The following is a 16,965-nucleotide window of genomic DNA, read 5'->3' on the forward strand; positions in this document are numbered from 1 at the left end:
GCAGCGATCCCGTCTGATAGACTGCCTTCCCAGAGAACTTAAATGTATGTGCCACCTGCCTAATTTATACCATCTCGAGTCCTTCCAGGGTTTGGTCCTTTGTTTTTGGACGAATCAATATTTCTTTCCTCTAATTTCCTCTTTTGACAAGACATGACTGATTCACTTATGAAATCAATGCTTTCACTTCTTTGAAAATATATTTTTGCCCTCGACTCTTGTTTGCACGCCCTCCAAATTATAAATGTAGGTTAATTGTGTTCAGCGTTAAAGCAGACTAAATGACCTCATAAACTTGATTGTAAAACCATAGTTTAGTGATGGTAACAAAGCAACCAGTGGAATTTATTTTTAATCTTTATTTACAGAATTTTTGTATTTAAACCTACATATTTGTATTGTAATTACATTGTACAAAAGATAAATAAAGTAATATAATATTACTCCTGCTCATGTTTTCTAGGTGGTGGCTTTTTAGTTTTTCCACAAACACCCAATATTGTTTTTCATATATCTTGTCTTTTCCATCTTTCTCTTTCCATCATTCCTTTTATGACCATTTTACTCTTTCAATTTGTCTCTCTATCCTTTACTCTCACCTTCATTTCTTTCCATTTCTGCCTCCCAGGATCTCAGCTGCTGTTTCTTGTTATTGATCTGACTTTTGTTACTTTTTGTATTTGTTTCCAGCCAGCCGTTGAGTGAATTATTTCCTCTGAAACAATAACAGTTCTACGTTAGCCAGGAGATGGTGAGCTTAGTCTTGCATAAAGACAGGCTCAGTTCAAAGGTACATTTGCCTAACTAGCCACCTCGAAAAATCACTAATCAACCCTTTATATCTTGTTTGTTTAATGTGAAAAAAAAACGGAGGTGTAAGAAAGTTGTGTTTTTTTTGGGAGAAAGTCAATATGTCCGGCCTAGAAAACGAATAGCACTTAACATATTGAAACAGCTGACACTTCATAATCTTATCATATTTGTATGACACCTTCTTCCTCTTCATTCGTCTGTGCCCTGGCTCTCTCCTCTCAGAAAAATCTGCCCCGCCCCCCAGCTCCTGGATGTAACTGCTGTCTAACCATCGTTGTCCTGCAGTTAGCCAGGCTGAGCGGTGCTGTGGCTAAAGCTCAGGTCACTAATGGAACGAGACAAGGGCTCTTTTCTTCTTAAGGGCCGTGAGAAAAGGGGCTGATGCACACACATGCACACTGAGCTCTTGAGTGGTGGTAGCAGTAACTCTCACCCGGCCATTGTCCTCTGATCTGAGGATAGTCAGTGAGTGTGTGTTGCCGAGGAGTAAAAAAGGGTCGATCAGCGGAGCTTGTAAAACTCCACTGGAAAGACTGTTAGTGTTACATGTTAATGTCATGCACGCATGTAATGCATCATGCTGTTTGAAAGTTAAATCAAAGTCAGTGTTAATGTGGCCAAATTGGATTTTGTTATGTAGGTTCTTTGATTGGATCTGTCTTTGTTGTTTTTTTAATGACTCTTTTTCTCAGTTTCTTTGACACAATTGTCAATTGTGTCAAAGAAAGTGTTTTAGCAAATGTGCTTGAGCAACTGAGAAAAACTGTAACAGTGAGGCTAGCTGTATTACATGTCCAAAAATTAGCACTCTTCTTTTTCATCATCAGTTCATCCACATATTATTATACTTTTAATGTGGCATGGTTGATCTACAAATTCTGGATGACAACATATCATCTTAATTTAACTACCTCTTATAAAATGTGAGCTACGTCTAGTGATATTAATTAAACTAACTATAATAACTAACTCATTGTTATTATAACTATTTTACACACACAAACAAATGAAACACCTTGCTGCTCAATTCAATGCTGTACAACAGTGCCTCCACCTACCTGAGCACTGTGCATCATACAGTATAGTAAAGCTGGTTGCAACAGCCTACATAAGAGATGAGCTGCTTGGTTGCCATGGATACACGGTGAAAGGGTAATTTATAACAGCTCAAAAGTGCCTTAGTCGGCAAAAACTGCCGCCTATGTGTAAAAATTAAAGTGCCAGAAGAAATGACAAGATCTGAAAATACAATATCATCCTAATGGATTCTCAAGGCACGTAGTACAAACGTGTGTGTGTTGGAGGCTGTCCCCCATTCTTTATGTATGTTTTGTCTCATTTTATCATCATTCTGAAGAGATCCCTTCAAGCTAATCATACAAGTGTGAGTTTTGTGTGGTGTGACTCATTGCAACTAATACTAGAAGACAGGCAGCACTCTTGTGTGTGTAGATGGAAAACATAACCACGGGCTATGTTGTTTTACTTCCAATTAATGCTCTCTCCCCCACCCTCTCTCTCGTCACTGCTTTTAGTGGATGTTGCAAAATGAAGGTTGTTGACCCTTTCAACTCTTTGCATCACTGTGGTTTATGTGTATGCAATAAAATAGAGATGGAAAGGAAGGAGGAGCTTGCGTGTGTGTGTGTGTGTGTGTGTGTGTGTGTGTGTGTGAGTGTGTGTGAGAGAGCGTAGACTCAGTAATGGTGTTGTGTAGCCTAATGGGCCGTGCCTAGATTGTCAGATCAGCACTGGATAATGCTACATGCACACTCATTTATCCTTCTTATTGTTACTTCATCACACAAAGGTACATACACACACACATACAGTATTTACTCTGCATTGTATACAGTATATACTACACAGTCACCCTGAGATCTGCTGATATTTCCTGACGTATGAGAAATTCTTTCAAGACTTCTTTTACTAAGTCACTCTCTCTGTCTGATGCAGACACACACACACACACACATCATGCATACACACACTATCTAATACTACTAATTACAATGGATAAAGTGTTGGCAATGTGACCTTGCAGGTCTTGAAGCTAGGAGGAAGTAATTACATTGATTAATTGCATGTGTTTGCTATTGATTAGTGCAGCAGCTTGCCTATTGTTTAATACACAGCTGGTTCCAACAGCATGACAGGGGCAGTAACGTAAATGTTTTAAGGATGACGAAGTGAAGCAGTGATCCATGTTAATGCTTGTGTAGTGAGCAAACAAGCCATGACGTGTGTGTGTGTGTGTGTGTGTGTGTGTGTAGTGTGTGTAGAAATATGCAAACGTCATGAAATACTGACTTTGGCCCTCAGGGTTTGAAGCAACCTCGAGTGCCATGGCCAAGGCACATACACACCGTCTGCATACAGACACACACAGAATCCTAATAACTGTGCCCGTCTTTGGCATTTGCACCAACATTTTGGCACCAATGTTGTCTCTTATGACATGTAGACCCATTGCAAAATGATGGATCCCATCAGAGTTCCCATCAGCAGAAATGGCTCTGGAGTTATTAGGAGACTTTTAGGTATAACACTTGAGATGGTTATATTTAGGTTTAAAGTTGAAATTATCTATTTATCTATTATTACAGGTTATGGACTGGGAAGGTGAAACTTTGCCAGAACTGCAGTCCAGACGCACGCACGCAGGCACGCGCACACACACACGCACACACACGCACACACACAGCGTCACCCCCTGCCAGCAGCTGTCACTCATCAGCGCTGGGTGCCAGAGAGGGCCAGAGCCAGTCTGCTCTAACTCACCCATTGTTTGCTCTGCTCAAATCATCCAAACAGTGATGTAAATTGTCTATTTACTATGCCACAGAAACAGAGGGGGCTTTCCTGTATCCTGTGTTATGCCCAATGAGCCTAAAAGGAGACGAAGATGACAAGTCTCGAAAAGCATGTCATAGAGTTAGTCACAAGCTTAATCACCCACTGTTGTCATTCCATGGATGGCACATTGTCAATAATATGAGTAAATCCCAATATTTACGTTATTCTTTTAAATGGCATCTTTATTATCATGCTACAGTTAGCAGGGCTCTGATAACGCTGTAATAATACAACTCTATGCTTAGGTAATCATGTAAAGCTCTTCTAAGTGGTGATGATGCATTATGACTTGTGACATCATCTCTGAAAACAATACATGTATGCAATCATATATAGACCCAGTCACCTCCACTTGCTTTCCACGTGACCCGTGATAAACCACTGTGGACTACAACAGTACCTTTTTCATTCCTTTCCTTTCATCACATTCCTCTGCACCATATTTGTAAAATCAGCTCTGGGTAGGAAGAGCAGTTTGAGCTTCCTAAAACATGAATAACTTAGTGGCAGAGAAAATGCAAATTTCTGACATCCAAATAGGGCAGCTTTATATTAAAATCCCCTGCTGGGACTCACTCAGGGCAGTTACCAGTGGGTGGTCTCATGTAAAATTTACTATGGAGCAGCTACAAAATGTCTGTCCCTCTAGTGCCCCCCTGTGTAGAAACAGGGCATCACAACATGGGCCCAACAACCTATTTTATGCTGCTGCAACTTAAAACAGATCCCACCAGATCTGCTCAAGTCAATAGGCTTAGATTCTTGTAAGGTCTTTGTTTAACTGCGCATGTCTGAAGACTTGTACTGAACTGTAACCTTTACAGACTGCTAAATGGCTCTTACACAAAACTGACTCAAGGCATTACATTGCGTGACAAAACACTGTTTCACACTGAAGGACACTGTTCTGGTGAACACTGCAGATAGTAATCACATAACAATCCCATCATGTGCTAGTTTGCACCTGTTCCAGTACCCACACTCAGATGCCAGATGCTGTACAGAGGCCGTTAGACAAAACTGAAGAACCTGGGCATTTTGTCATCACTGACTGAATGTGTCTTGCTAAGAACAATTTTTTTCATGATGGCGGTTTGGAGGTCCACACAGAGTAATAACAGTGAAGACACATGGGGCAATGCAATTCATCTGTCGCAGTCAAAACCTCTGCCTGTCCACACCAACACCAGAACAACCTTTTTACTAAACTTATGTGTGTTTCCTTTTAACTAGATTCACACTAAATCACTTTTACAGCATGATAACTTTAAAGTCTGGCTGCAGTGGAAGAGATATGTGCTGTAGAAGTAAATTAAAAAAAGAGTGTGATCTACAGCTGATGATCACCTCAGAGCCAATGTGTCTTTATTTTCACAACAGCATCATTTTATGTTTATTTACCTCAAGCTTATAATGTTACATCCATCATTTAAAACCCTATTTACTGTTTTGTGCGCTGTAACACAAAAAATCGACTATATACAGATATTCCTGGCCCTGAACTGTCTGTTGCCGCCACACTAACACCACAGATAGTCTGTGAGGCAATTTAGGCTTGTATAATTGGTTTGTGACAGAAATGAGCGCTGCTTCATAGATATTAGTCAGCGATCCATTAGGTCACCGGACATCAGGGACCATGAACCTCAGTTAACTTTGAACTAGAGGTTGTAAGAGAGAGAGAAACTATATGGAAACCCAGGTCTGTATGTACCCGTCACCTGTTACACTGTAAATAGCTTCCTTATTGATGATTCTGTGGATAAATCAGCAAGAGGTCAATCTCATGTCTTCTGAGGGAGACAAATGAAGGAGAGAATTACTTAATGGACTGGATATAATCAATAAATGAAGATGAGATGAGAGCAGCTGTATTTCAAAAAAGAAAGAATGGGATCTCACGAAAGTAGCATTTCATCATTTGATGAAACAACACATATGGCCTTCATGCCAGTAGAAGAAAAAGATGTAAATAAAACATATATAGTACTCCACTCCAAGTAAAATTTGGCTCAACGTTTTAATCTCTGATTACAAGACAATGATGGGAATGTATTTAGTACTACTGCAAAGGAAAAAGAGCGCTGCTAAACTCATTACCAATATGAGCACAAACATCATCTTTATCACCCAAAGCCACCAAACTCAAATGAAATAGACACTGCTAATACACGGTTTTATGAGTACTGGGAAAACAGGATTAAACAAAAACAACTTCTTACAGTCCCGTTTTACCAAACTGCATAGAATCAGCTACTCCCTGATGTTAATAATCTGTTTAAAAGGGTAAGCAAAACGGCGATACTGTTGATTAGGACACATAAAAGACAAGCAAAAGATTTTACTCTCCTGCTCTAAATATAAACATATCAGAGTAGTACATTTCCCAACATGGGCTAAAATAAAAATAAAATCTAAATTCTATTAATTAAGCCCCAAGTCGGTCTCCGGCTGGGTGAAAAACCAGAAACCCCAATATCTGCAGATTTTAGCCTCACCATCAGATATCGTTTTGGATTATTTAGCAAATTATTCATTATTTGATTCACATATATTCTTTTTCATTGCCACAATGTCTTTATGTTGGCATCTAATATCTTTTGGAACAATGTTATTACCCTTCATGCAAATAAAGCATGAATAGTTATTAGGGAGAGATTAGATAAAGACAATAAGGGCCTTAAGACATCTGTAGAGACATAAAATCTTTTTTGTTGTCTTTATTTGGACCAGCCTGATTAATGAAAGAAAAAAAAAAAAGATTGTCAATTGCTAGATTTCACTGGAAAACGTGTTTAAAATGTAACTGATTATTTCTGAGAGAAACTCTCCTTTGACAGAAAGTGTAATTTTCTGACACGTGCCTTTAAAATATCAAAACAGCTCAACGGTCCAGTCTAGTGCAGTTGTATTCATTATATTAAGAGAGCTTTCTGAAGAATCAGTGGCTTTATAATAACGTCAGAACGGTAAATCTACATAAGTACACAGGTATTTCCATACATGGGAATGTCTATATTGTGTTGCTACAGATTTTCTTTTCCTATCCATTTCACCATACTGTAGATACAACTGTACGAGTTAGATGCTCTGTAATTAGGCACATTTAATCTCATTAATCCTTGCACATATGGAGTAATCCCTAAAAAAACTAACATCAGGGGCTATACTAGAAATGAGAATCCAGATTCCCATGAAGGCACAAATTGCTGTAGCTCCTTTCTGTGCAGAGTAATACAGGCACACACACACAGTAGCTTTTTCCCCAAAAGTCTAAACTGCTTTGTGTTTACCCTTTTGTCCATAATTTCAAGAGGTTCAGAAGACGGTTATGAAGCGGATAAAAACAAAAATCACTTCACGCAGTCGCTACTTTTTTGGAGGGCTTGGCAGAGACAACGTAAGCTGTTGAGATGACTTGATACTCTTTAAAACAGAGAGGTTAAAAACGTTTGGAAAAAAAAAAAACCTTCCACTATTACCCATGTCTCCTTTTAACTTCTCCTGTCATTTTAACTAACAAGTTGTTTAAATTGAGAATTGAGTGCTGCGTGGCTGTGCAAAAACATAAATGAACAAAAAAGGAAGACTACACCTGAGTGCAGCTTTGCAGTTATAACGAGGACTGAGAGGAGTTGTGTCTTCATTTTCCAAAGTCAGTTAAACTCACATCCAGCTTTCCATTTTTCCAGTTGGTTTTGTAGCAGTTTCACTGCTCCACTGGGGCTGTGGTGAAGGTGATCTATGTTGAGTTTTACCTCATAACTGCTGCAGAATCAGTTACTCAAGAAAAGCATATGAGATGGGAAGCTAAACCTTGGTCAGCACTGATAAAAACACCAGCCCTAGTGCCTTGGTGATGACCATTTTAAGCTTCAAAGCAGCCTGTCTTTTCACGCAAAAGCCAGGCTGATTCTAGTTCTGCCATTTAGTGCTGTATAATCAATCCACCTTGTTCTCTTTGAGCAGCAGTTCCAGGATTCAGTGTTTTTGTGGATCCTCTGAGGAAGCCTATGTGCACTTTGAGAAGTTCTCCTGGTTAAAAAGGCTCACAGACTGTCGGTTCGGGCGTGGCAGCCGTCGCACACTCTGACTGGGTGGTCCCAGCCTCGGGAGGGCACAGGCCGGATGTGTGTGGAGCAGGGACCGCACACACCCTGTCCACAGGCCCTGCAGTGGTGCTTGGACATGGCCGAAGTGAAGATTTTGGAACACTGGTGGCACTGGGTGATGTCCTGGTCTGGCACCCAGTAGTCTGGCCGAGCCACTTCTTTCACAAAACCTGAGGGTAGCGGATTGAACAGAAAATATTTAATTCTATATTTTCGGCAGGGATTGTATATGGTTTTCATTAGAGCTTAAATATCCATATCTGAACAGAACATACTGTGAAATAATATTACATACACTGATGTAAACCTCTTTACAGTATCTCAAGCTTTATTATTGTTTATGGTGTGAATCTCCAAACATCCACTAAATATCTCAGATGGATGGATAGCTTCTAGACCATCAGGTGTGTATTTATGACACATATTTCTTGTAGTTTAGCCATCAAGTCAAAGTGGCCCAGGGGTTCAGTATGCCCCCCTCATTAGCCAGAATTTAGAGTCAAATATTTAATGTTATCAGTACAAATGTGGGCTTTATTGCATCATAGTTCTATCTTCAATCTTAAGCACAGCCATGTGTTGGCAGGATTTCTCTCCCCTCCACAATGTTGCAGATCACTCCCACTTTAGTTTATCTAATAGACATTTTATTTTATTTTGACAAATACTACAAATAACATTTCTGTACTGTAATTAGAATCATGTTAAACAATCATCCGACTAGTCAAATCTGAGATAATGTGCAACCAGCTGCAGTGCACCGACTGAATGTGTAACGGTAAAACGCAGCTGCACTCACAGAGAGGGTAGTCCACAGCTGTGGTGACCATGTCCAGTGTGGACTGGGCCACCTCCGTCACCCTGCGAGCTATCAGACCACGAGGCTCCACCTTGCACACTAAAGAAAAGAGGTGTGTATTTGTGTGAGAGACTGAAAGACACAGACGTACAGAACGCAAAGGCAGCAATATAAACATGTTATATGTTGCAGACCCAATCAGTATTTAAAACAATGAATCCTTTTGTCTTCCTACCACACAGTCTGGATTCAGTATCCCATATCCCAGAGGATACAGAATTCAGACACCTGACTATATAACTACACATTTTACAATAAATCTAGTTGGAGTTAAGTTCTGAAATTACAAATGAAAAGGAAAAAAAGATGCTAGCAAATGAAATGCTTAAGGGCAGCATGGCCTTCATGTTCATTTACCCTATTCTGTATTAATCCATATAATGTAAAATGATCTGTCAATACTTTTTGCTTTATTAAAATTGAACATACACTGCCGGGGTGAAGTTCACTAATTGGTTGGAAGTGTCTTACCCTGGCTGTTAGTGTCAGCTGGCCCTCCCTGTCGGTAGCAGGCCTTACACACCCGGACGGGGCCACTGCCCCAACCTCGTTCTGGCACCGGCATCCTGTGGCTGGAGCAGGGATGGCAGAAACCCTCGCCACATGACCGGCAGTGGTGCTTCCTCTCTGCCTCCTCGAACACCTTCTGACAGCCATGACAGGCCTGAGGAGCACGGGGAGGAGGAGGATTGGATGATGGGAGGAGAGACACGGCAACATTATTATCGCAGGCAATGAGTGAATAATTTGTTCCACAATGTCAAACTTCTGTGTGTTACCATGTTACTTTCACGTGTGGCCTTGTGTGTTTATTACAAGTTTTTTTTTACGATTAACAACACAACATAAACACCCCCCTCTCCCTTTCCAAGTCATCATCACCACATATGCAGTAGGCCTTGTTTGTCAACGCAGGGACACTTCCTCCCACAAAATTTAAGAAAAGATGAAATAATAACCATAAGCTAGGCAACAAACTGTCCACCAAAGAAATATATAAAAGTGATAACACATTATACATAATATACAACTCTCCACAGAACATTGCTTCTTAGGAACCCTCCAGAAAGCTTAAGTACTTTCCCCATTTTCTAATGCTGACATTCAATCTTGCAAACCGTTTATTTGACCTTTTTTCAAACGCTGCCACTCTAGCCATCTCACAACCCCACTCTTGGATTAAAGGCACATCCTCATTCCTCCCACCTCTTAGAAGAATCTGTCTGTCTATCATAGAAATAGTTTGGACCCAGCTTCTAATGTGTTCATCTATTCCTTTTATGATTGAACCATCTCCTAAAACAAATAATCCTGGGCTGAATGGATCCTGGCAATATTCCTGGAAATTGTCACAGGACCAAAAGAATATTTATTACAACCTGAATCCCTGATATCTGAATTGTTCTGTAGTGTTTGTCGTTTGTCTCAGCTTTAGCTCTTCATACTCACAGTGATCTCTGTGTTGGGTCTCCAGTATGGTGGCGCCACCTGGTCAGTGAGCCAGGCAGCGACAGCTTTGGTGGGGCCGGTGCTGTACTCTGACACGGACTGGATCACAAAGTTCATACCATCCAGGACCCTCTGGGCCGCGTTCTGGTGGGTGGCCAGAAAGGTGTCCGACTGGGAGAAGAAAGAGGGATAAAAAAATACACAATTGAAGGAGAGGTGCAAAGGGTTTCGTAGCGGACAAGTAAAGTCAGGGAGAGGGGGATGAGAGACAGATGGAGAAAATAAGATTGATCTGATAAGGTTGGTCAGTCTAATGTAATAATGGATTTCATGATGTCATGTAGGAAGCAGACACTGTTGTGCAAGCTAACTATGCACAATCTCAACCATCAGATGCCTGAATTATAATTTCGGTACTCAGTTCTTTTGTACTGAAACTATAAAGTCAATGAAGATCAGAAGGGTGGAGAACTTACCCCCTCCCAGACATGTTTGACCTCAGATCGCACCACGCCGCTCTCAGGGTCCTGGTTTCCCATCCAGTACTGTCTGCTGCGGTAGATTACACCACAGCTAGCACACTCCAACACATAGCTGAGAGGGAGGAGGGAAGATAACATGAAATGATTGGATGAAATGTGGTAAAAAAGTGTGTGTGTGTGTGTGTGTGTGTGTGTGTGTGTGTGTGTGTGTGTGTGTATGTGTGTGTGTTACGTACCCTGACCAGGCATACTTGGCCAGTCCAAACCATGGGTTGTCATTGGACGCTGACGTCTTGGGCACGACAATCACCTCTCTGCCTCCTTCATAGCACCTCTGGAGACATAACACAGAAAATAATATAGACAAGTTATAAAAAATGTTCTTTTTTTATACGAAACCATGTAAGGAATAATAAGAAAAGGGGCACACTCAGGATGAAACAACCAGTACAAAATCCACTCAGCTGAAACCACGTAAAACAACATCACATTTGAACTAGCTGACGAGGCTGGTGTCAGGAGTCAGTCTTACCTTACAGATAAGGACTTTGTTGTTGTACTGGTGTGAGTACTGGCACAGCCCATCGGCCATGTGGGGGACCCTGTCTTTCAGATGGTTCATTCCATTTTTACAGCGAATGCTGGAGACGAGACAGAAAACCAAACGTTTCAGGCCAGCATGACAGACGTCAGAGTCACTGATGGAGGAGCATTTTGTAAAAGTCTGAACGATGTGTATTAATCCAGGACTGACTCCTTGCAGAAGCAGAGTTGTGACTTCTCTCATAAACATAAAGACTCCCACTTCTCCTTTCCTAAAATGTGGAAAAGACATCAAGTTTCATGTGTCCCACAGGGGAGACCGTTAACATCCACAAGAACAACAACAAGTGATTTTTGCTTTAAAAGAATAAATTCCTACTCTGTGAATCAGCCAACAAAGATTTCTCTTTGTGTGTCTGTTCATGTTTCCATCTGGCAATAAAAGCCTTTAACTGCTGTATGAAAATTCAGAACACTAGGGATGTTCCCTAACTCGAGTACTTTAAGTAAAAAGAGTTGCATTTAGTCAGAAATACTCTGCTTTAAGTAATAATTTGGGTCTACTGGGAATATTGGAAGAAATGCTAAACTATAAAAACTGTATCTGCAATTTTCTAAACGGAGTCAAGAATCAATGACCAGATCTCTGAAGCTGCTAATGCTGAGATTTGACCATGAGGAGCAGATTTCATCCATAACAGAGGGGGGAGCAGGGTTAGATGCCTCCGGAGTGGAAAATACTTTTAGTCTGACCTGTCTCCATGTCTTGAAGGCTGAATGAATAATATTCTTTTAGAAGCAGAGTGATGGACAGTAGTAGTAGTAGTAGTAAGCATCTAGCATAGGAGAACTCAAAGATTTGCAGCCCAGTTATAAAACCAGGAGTGTGATTCAGCCATCCAAAATTTATTAAATGTTTTGTTATCTTAAAAAGTAGAAATGATGGATTTGGGAACACAAGTATGCACTGAACAACGTAAGTAATCAGAAGTTTAACTTTGCACAGGTTTAGAGGAGTAAAATGCTTCATCTCTGATTTTTTTATTTTATTTATTAATTTCAGACCCAAAATAATCTCTATGATGGTAAAAAGCTAAAGACAAAAAGAGTGACAGATGACTTACTTGCAGCTGAGACAGACAGCTGAGCAGGTAAAGTACTCGTCTGGGAAGAAGCAGTACAGGGTCATCTTGTCGTCTGACAGTTCTCCACAGAAACGCTCACTTAGGGCCTAAGGAAACATACAAAGGAAGGAGAAGAAGGATAGGAGGGAGGAGAAGTAGGAAACGAGATAAGAGTCGAGTCCAACACGAACAAAGAGCAAAATATTTCTCTAAAATTCTACTTGGTCTCTATTAATCACAGAAGGCAATGGTGCATCACTTACTTCCAAAGCATGAAACACTATCCCGGGCTGGCGGGGGGAGCGTGTGTGAGTGTTCTTCACTTGCTGCCTCACGGCCTCTAGCAGCCTGTTGTAGTCAGTGGGAGGCGTGATGGTCTGGGTTCCCACATACTGCACCGAGTTGAAGGCCTCTGTCCCCAAGCCCAAGTCATGAAAGCGCTTCTGGAGCAGCGTGTCGGCATGGCCGCCCACCTTAGAATCTACAACAGAAAGAAAAAGCAAAGACATTTTAGAACAAAGACTTCACTTGTAAAAACTGAGGCGTGTTTTTGAGATCATATCCAGTACATGCTATTGAGTATCTTTCCCTTCCCTACCATGACCGAGCAATTGAGTGTGCGTTGTCTCCTGGAAGACAATAACTGCAGGCCCAAGAGAAGAGAGGGGCACGTCCAGACCACAGCGGCTGGAGAGGGCCTTGAGCTCCGGGGTGAAGTGCTTCAGGTAGGCCCCCGAGGCGTTGCTCAGAAACACAAACATGTCGTTGTGGAGGCGCTCTGCCCGTGTACGATAGACTACGATATCAGACACTGCCAATACCTGGAAAAGAAGGGAGTAGATAAAAAGACTTAAGACAGAAGCAGCAGCATAATCATCTTCAATAAAATAACAGGAGAATGGAATATAGATGTAAGTGTGCAAGGATTAGTTGATAAATTATAGTGTAAGCATAAGGAGAGTTAACAAGGAAGACATCTTAGTCATTCTGAACACACAACATCTTAAAGGGCTGCAGCATGTGACACTCTACTGTAGGGCTGAACGATTAAGTGCATTTTCAATATTATCGAGATGTGACAAAACAAGATTTTCTAATAGCAAAGGCTGCAATTACACTCTGGTCATATGACACCCAAGAGTAAAATAGTCTGCAGACGAAGCATCAACTTTGCACATTACGCTGTATCTTGACTTGTTGTTGTACAATGGCCTTAAGCTTGACATAAGCTGGCAATACAGAAACTTTAGTGTCACACAGGGAATGAAAGTAGCACCCGGTAACTTGGTGGTGGTGGGTGAAATCGTCGGGCCATCCGCCGCTTTGACGGACAGGAAAAATACACAACAGAAAGACACGTGTAGTAAAGTAAGCGTATTGTGGCGATCTGCGCCTGCGTCCGAAAGAGGCCCAGTCTGTCCGGAGTTACAGCCTTGTTACAGCCAGTGCACTGCTCAGCTGCATCGCAGGCTGCGGGGGAGGAGGGGGACTCCGGTGTTGTCGGAGAATTACTAACCTTGTCTATTAAACACGAGAGGCAACACTTGGTTTTATTTTCATTGGCCAGCTTTTGAATTGAACCTCAAACTGAGTATTTTTTGTTTGCTTACTGGGATAAAGAAAGATGGACTCCTAGGAGATTATAGCTGAGATAAGGATTCAATAATTGGTGGTTGAACTGTGGGTTTTGCATTGAGCGCTTACTGGATAACACACTGTGGTGAGTTAGTTGTTCTTGTGATCTGTAGGTAGGCCGACCTGATGATATTATATCATATTATTTAATGCCGTGACTTGACTCTCAAATGATCTTTCTCATATTATTAAAATTTGATATTTCTTCTACACAATTGCTCATAATAATAATTCATTTAATTCATGTATCACCTAATTTCATCATAACACAGGCCTGACTCACAAGAAAGAACAGTGTATGTTTAATCTAGCTAATATTGTGTCGGTCATACTATACACTGATTTACTGCTTGTCCATTTTGAATAATACAGAAGGTAAAGAGCTTAAGAATCAATCGCATATTAAATCGCAATAATGGTAAAAAAAAAATCACAATTAGATTATTTTCCAAAATCGTTCAGCCCTACTCTACAGTTTGTTTAACACACAGTAGCTGGTGAATCCGCATAATTTACATCGCATCTCACTCTTTTACCAGCCAATAAATCTACATGGACATGTGTGTCCATAGCCCTCTCACACCTGCGTGCTGATGCTGTCAGCATCACCTGGTCCTGGAGCAACACTGAGCTGGGACAGAAAACTGAGGCTCTGGAGACACTACAATGCAATTTAAGATTTATTAAGAAAGGTATGGAGCCTTTAAATTCTTCTTTATTTAAAATTTTTTCATTTTTAACCTTTATTTATTCAGGGGAGCTTCACTGAGAGGAAGCCTCTCTTATCCAGGAAGTCGATGATCACATTCACACCTGAAAGCTGCCCAGTACAACCACAGCCTGGTCTGCTGGCCACTAAGCAGCTCCACTGGAGCTGCTGGGGTTATAGGGCACCTCGGTGGTGGTACATGAGGGAGGGCAAGCACTGCTTGGCTTACCTTCCACACTCAGAACCTTGAACCTCCCGGTCACAAGCTCGCTTCTCTACCTTTGGGATCTAACCCAAATGATTATTAGCTACCTATTAAATTGTCTGAGTACAAAAATCCACTAGTCATGGCCAGAATGTACCAGCACCAGAACTGTACACAGTGTGACGTGAAGACAAGAGTAGTTTTATGTTGGGCATTTTGTGTCCAACCAGCGACCACTAAAATTACCTTTAGCAGTAACCGCATTCTCTGATTCTGATTGGCTGCAGCCCCCAACAGGCCCTCAGTATCCAGGGCAACCAGGCTGAGGGTGGGGTCATACGCGGCCCACACTCCCACCGTACAGGAGCTTGGGGACTTGGAGGTGTAGAACACGCTCTCACCGCCGAATAGGATGTGGTTGAGGGTGTGGGACTTGCCATCGCCCGTATTGCCAAAGATGGAGATGACCTTGACTCCTGCCACTTCCCCACAGCCGAGTCGCTCCACAAACTCAGACTCATCGCGGACCTGGAGGGAGAACACCAAGAGGAGAGTTGTTTGTGGACAGAGGATAGATTGCTGGGCTATCTTAACATGATTTCATTGGCTCCCCTGCTGACTTCATTGAATCAAGGAAAAACCTTATTGAATTTGTGTGAACAATTCATACTTTGGTGACAAGGAACTGAACTGGGTTATAAGTGTTTTATTATCTATGACTCTTAACATTCAGTTCAGGTAACCAACCTTTGAAATTAAATCTTCGTTAACAGGACAACAATGAGAGTGCACTCATCCCAGAATATGTGAAAAATAATAATTATGGCCTGCACTATGATCTGCTGCAACAACAGCGCGATGAGAGGCTGCCTCCTTGCGGGTCAGCTGTGCTTCATGACTCACCAGGGGTTTTCCCAGAGACAAACCCGTTTGCTGCTCTGCCTCTATCAGGTGTAGTTTATGTCTATTTTTTCGTTGAGGCCCTTGTAAGCAGGAAACATATATGTAGGCGAAGATGATGGATGTCACGGCTAAAAGCGACTTATTCGTACTCTAATAAATGGTGGAGAGAAGGAGAGACATCTGGCACACTTTGCTGAGTTAAAAACAACAAACCCTGCTTTAGCTCGGTGTTTTGTCGGCTAAACTGACTCATGTATCAACACTGCAACTGTAAGCAACAGATGGTTATTGGCCTTCACTACAATGTGTGTGGTCTTCCTCTTCTTAGCCTAGCAGCTACACGTTAGCAGCCGCTAGCTCAGTTGACGTTAGCTAACTTTACCTGCAGGTTTTCTTGTTCGTCCACCAGCAGGAAGCTCGAGACACCGTCTGGACGCTCCTCTGCCTTCACTGGACTGATCGATATACTCTCCATTTCTTTCATCAGTATTTCGGACATCGTTCTTTAATTACTTAAAGCGTGTGTGTGGCAACGCAAGGCAAAACGAAACTTCAACATGACTCCTGTTTGTCTGTCAATCACAACAACAGCGCGTGTACTGCTGACGCTGCGCGAGGGGGAGGAGCCACGGGGGCACGCAGGCAGTGACGTTGGACGCATTAGCAGTGCGTTTGGTCCAGCGTCTTGTCCGGTACATCAGCACCACCCTGTGGGCAAAGCGCAGAACAGCACAGGAGCTTTCATTCAACTAACTTCAGAAATAAGTGCGATAAGAAATCATAAATTTAGATGAGATCACAAATCTGCACTAGTGTAAAGTTTAGACGATTATGCGAACCAAACACAATACCAGTCAAGTTTGTTCAACTACCTGAAGCTGAAAAGGATGTTTTTTTGTTGTTTTTTTTTAAACAGCAACCAAATCATAATCACAGCAATACACATGGAATCAAAGTTTCCATTGAACTTGCAGAGTATGTTATACTGGAGCAGTGCTGCCATGTTAGAGCTGCTTGCTAATGTTCATTAAATATTTGTTAGCACAGATCTATAAATATCACATGTCACTGAATGGCTTCAGAGCGGCGCCACTGCTGCTAACATGACATGGAGAAAGAAATTCCAGCATTGCTGTTCTAACAGTCCTGGCTGAGCTCCATCCTTCCTTCCTTGCTTCCTTCCTTACCTTCAAGTATAATATTAATGTAGGGGACAGTTCAAACACCAATAGGCTAGTTGAATAACAATACCCTACAAGCATTCAGGCCTATATA

The 16,965-nt window shown here is 41.6% G+C and overlaps 1 protein-coding gene across 1 annotated transcript; it reads right to left on the bottom strand.

Moving 5' to 3' along the window:
- Positions 1 to 5,670: 5,670 nt before the first annotated feature.
- On the bottom strand, positions 5,671 to 16,368 carry si:ch211-11n16.2 (zinc finger FYVE domain-containing protein 1). The gene is made up of 12 exons (XM_046074544.1): positions 16,073 to 16,368; positions 15,034 to 15,315; positions 12,837 to 13,059; positions 12,502 to 12,719; positions 12,239 to 12,345; positions 11,104 to 11,212; positions 10,808 to 10,905; positions 10,566 to 10,683; positions 10,090 to 10,260; positions 9,112 to 9,304; positions 8,581 to 8,679; positions 5,671 to 7,951 (listed from the first exon to the last, which is right to left on the bottom strand). Exons 1-12 carry the CDS (start codon positions 16,187 to 16,189, stop codon positions 7,719 to 7,721), a joined length of 1,968 nt encoding a protein of 655 aa, XP_045930500.1. The 5' UTR covers positions 16,190 to 16,368; the 3' UTR covers positions 5,671 to 7,718.
- Positions 16,369 to 16,965: the final 597 nt, after the last annotated feature.

This window comes from Micropterus dolomieu, linkage group LG17 (assembly GCF_021292245.1).
Source record: "Micropterus dolomieu isolate WLL.071019.BEF.003 ecotype Adirondacks linkage group LG17, ASM2129224v1, whole genome shotgun sequence".
In the NCBI taxonomy this organism is placed as follows: Eukaryota; Metazoa; Chordata; class Actinopteri; order Centrarchiformes; family Centrarchidae; genus Micropterus; species Micropterus dolomieu.

Bases quoted from the DNA above. Each gene is read 5' to 3' on its own strand.
- si:ch211-11n16.2 (XM_046074544.1), bottom strand. From the start codon at position 16,189: ATGTCCGAAATACTGATGAAAGAAATGGAGAGTATATCGATCAGTCCA. The intron at 10,906-11,103 runs GTAAGACTGACT...TTATGTCTCCAG, and splicing joins ACAAAGTCCTTATCTGTAAG to AGGTGCTATGAAGGAGGCAG. The intron at 8,680-9,111 runs GTAAGACACTTC...TCTTTTCTTTAG, and splicing joins AGCTGACACTAACAGCCAGG to TGTGCAAGGTGGAGCCTCGT.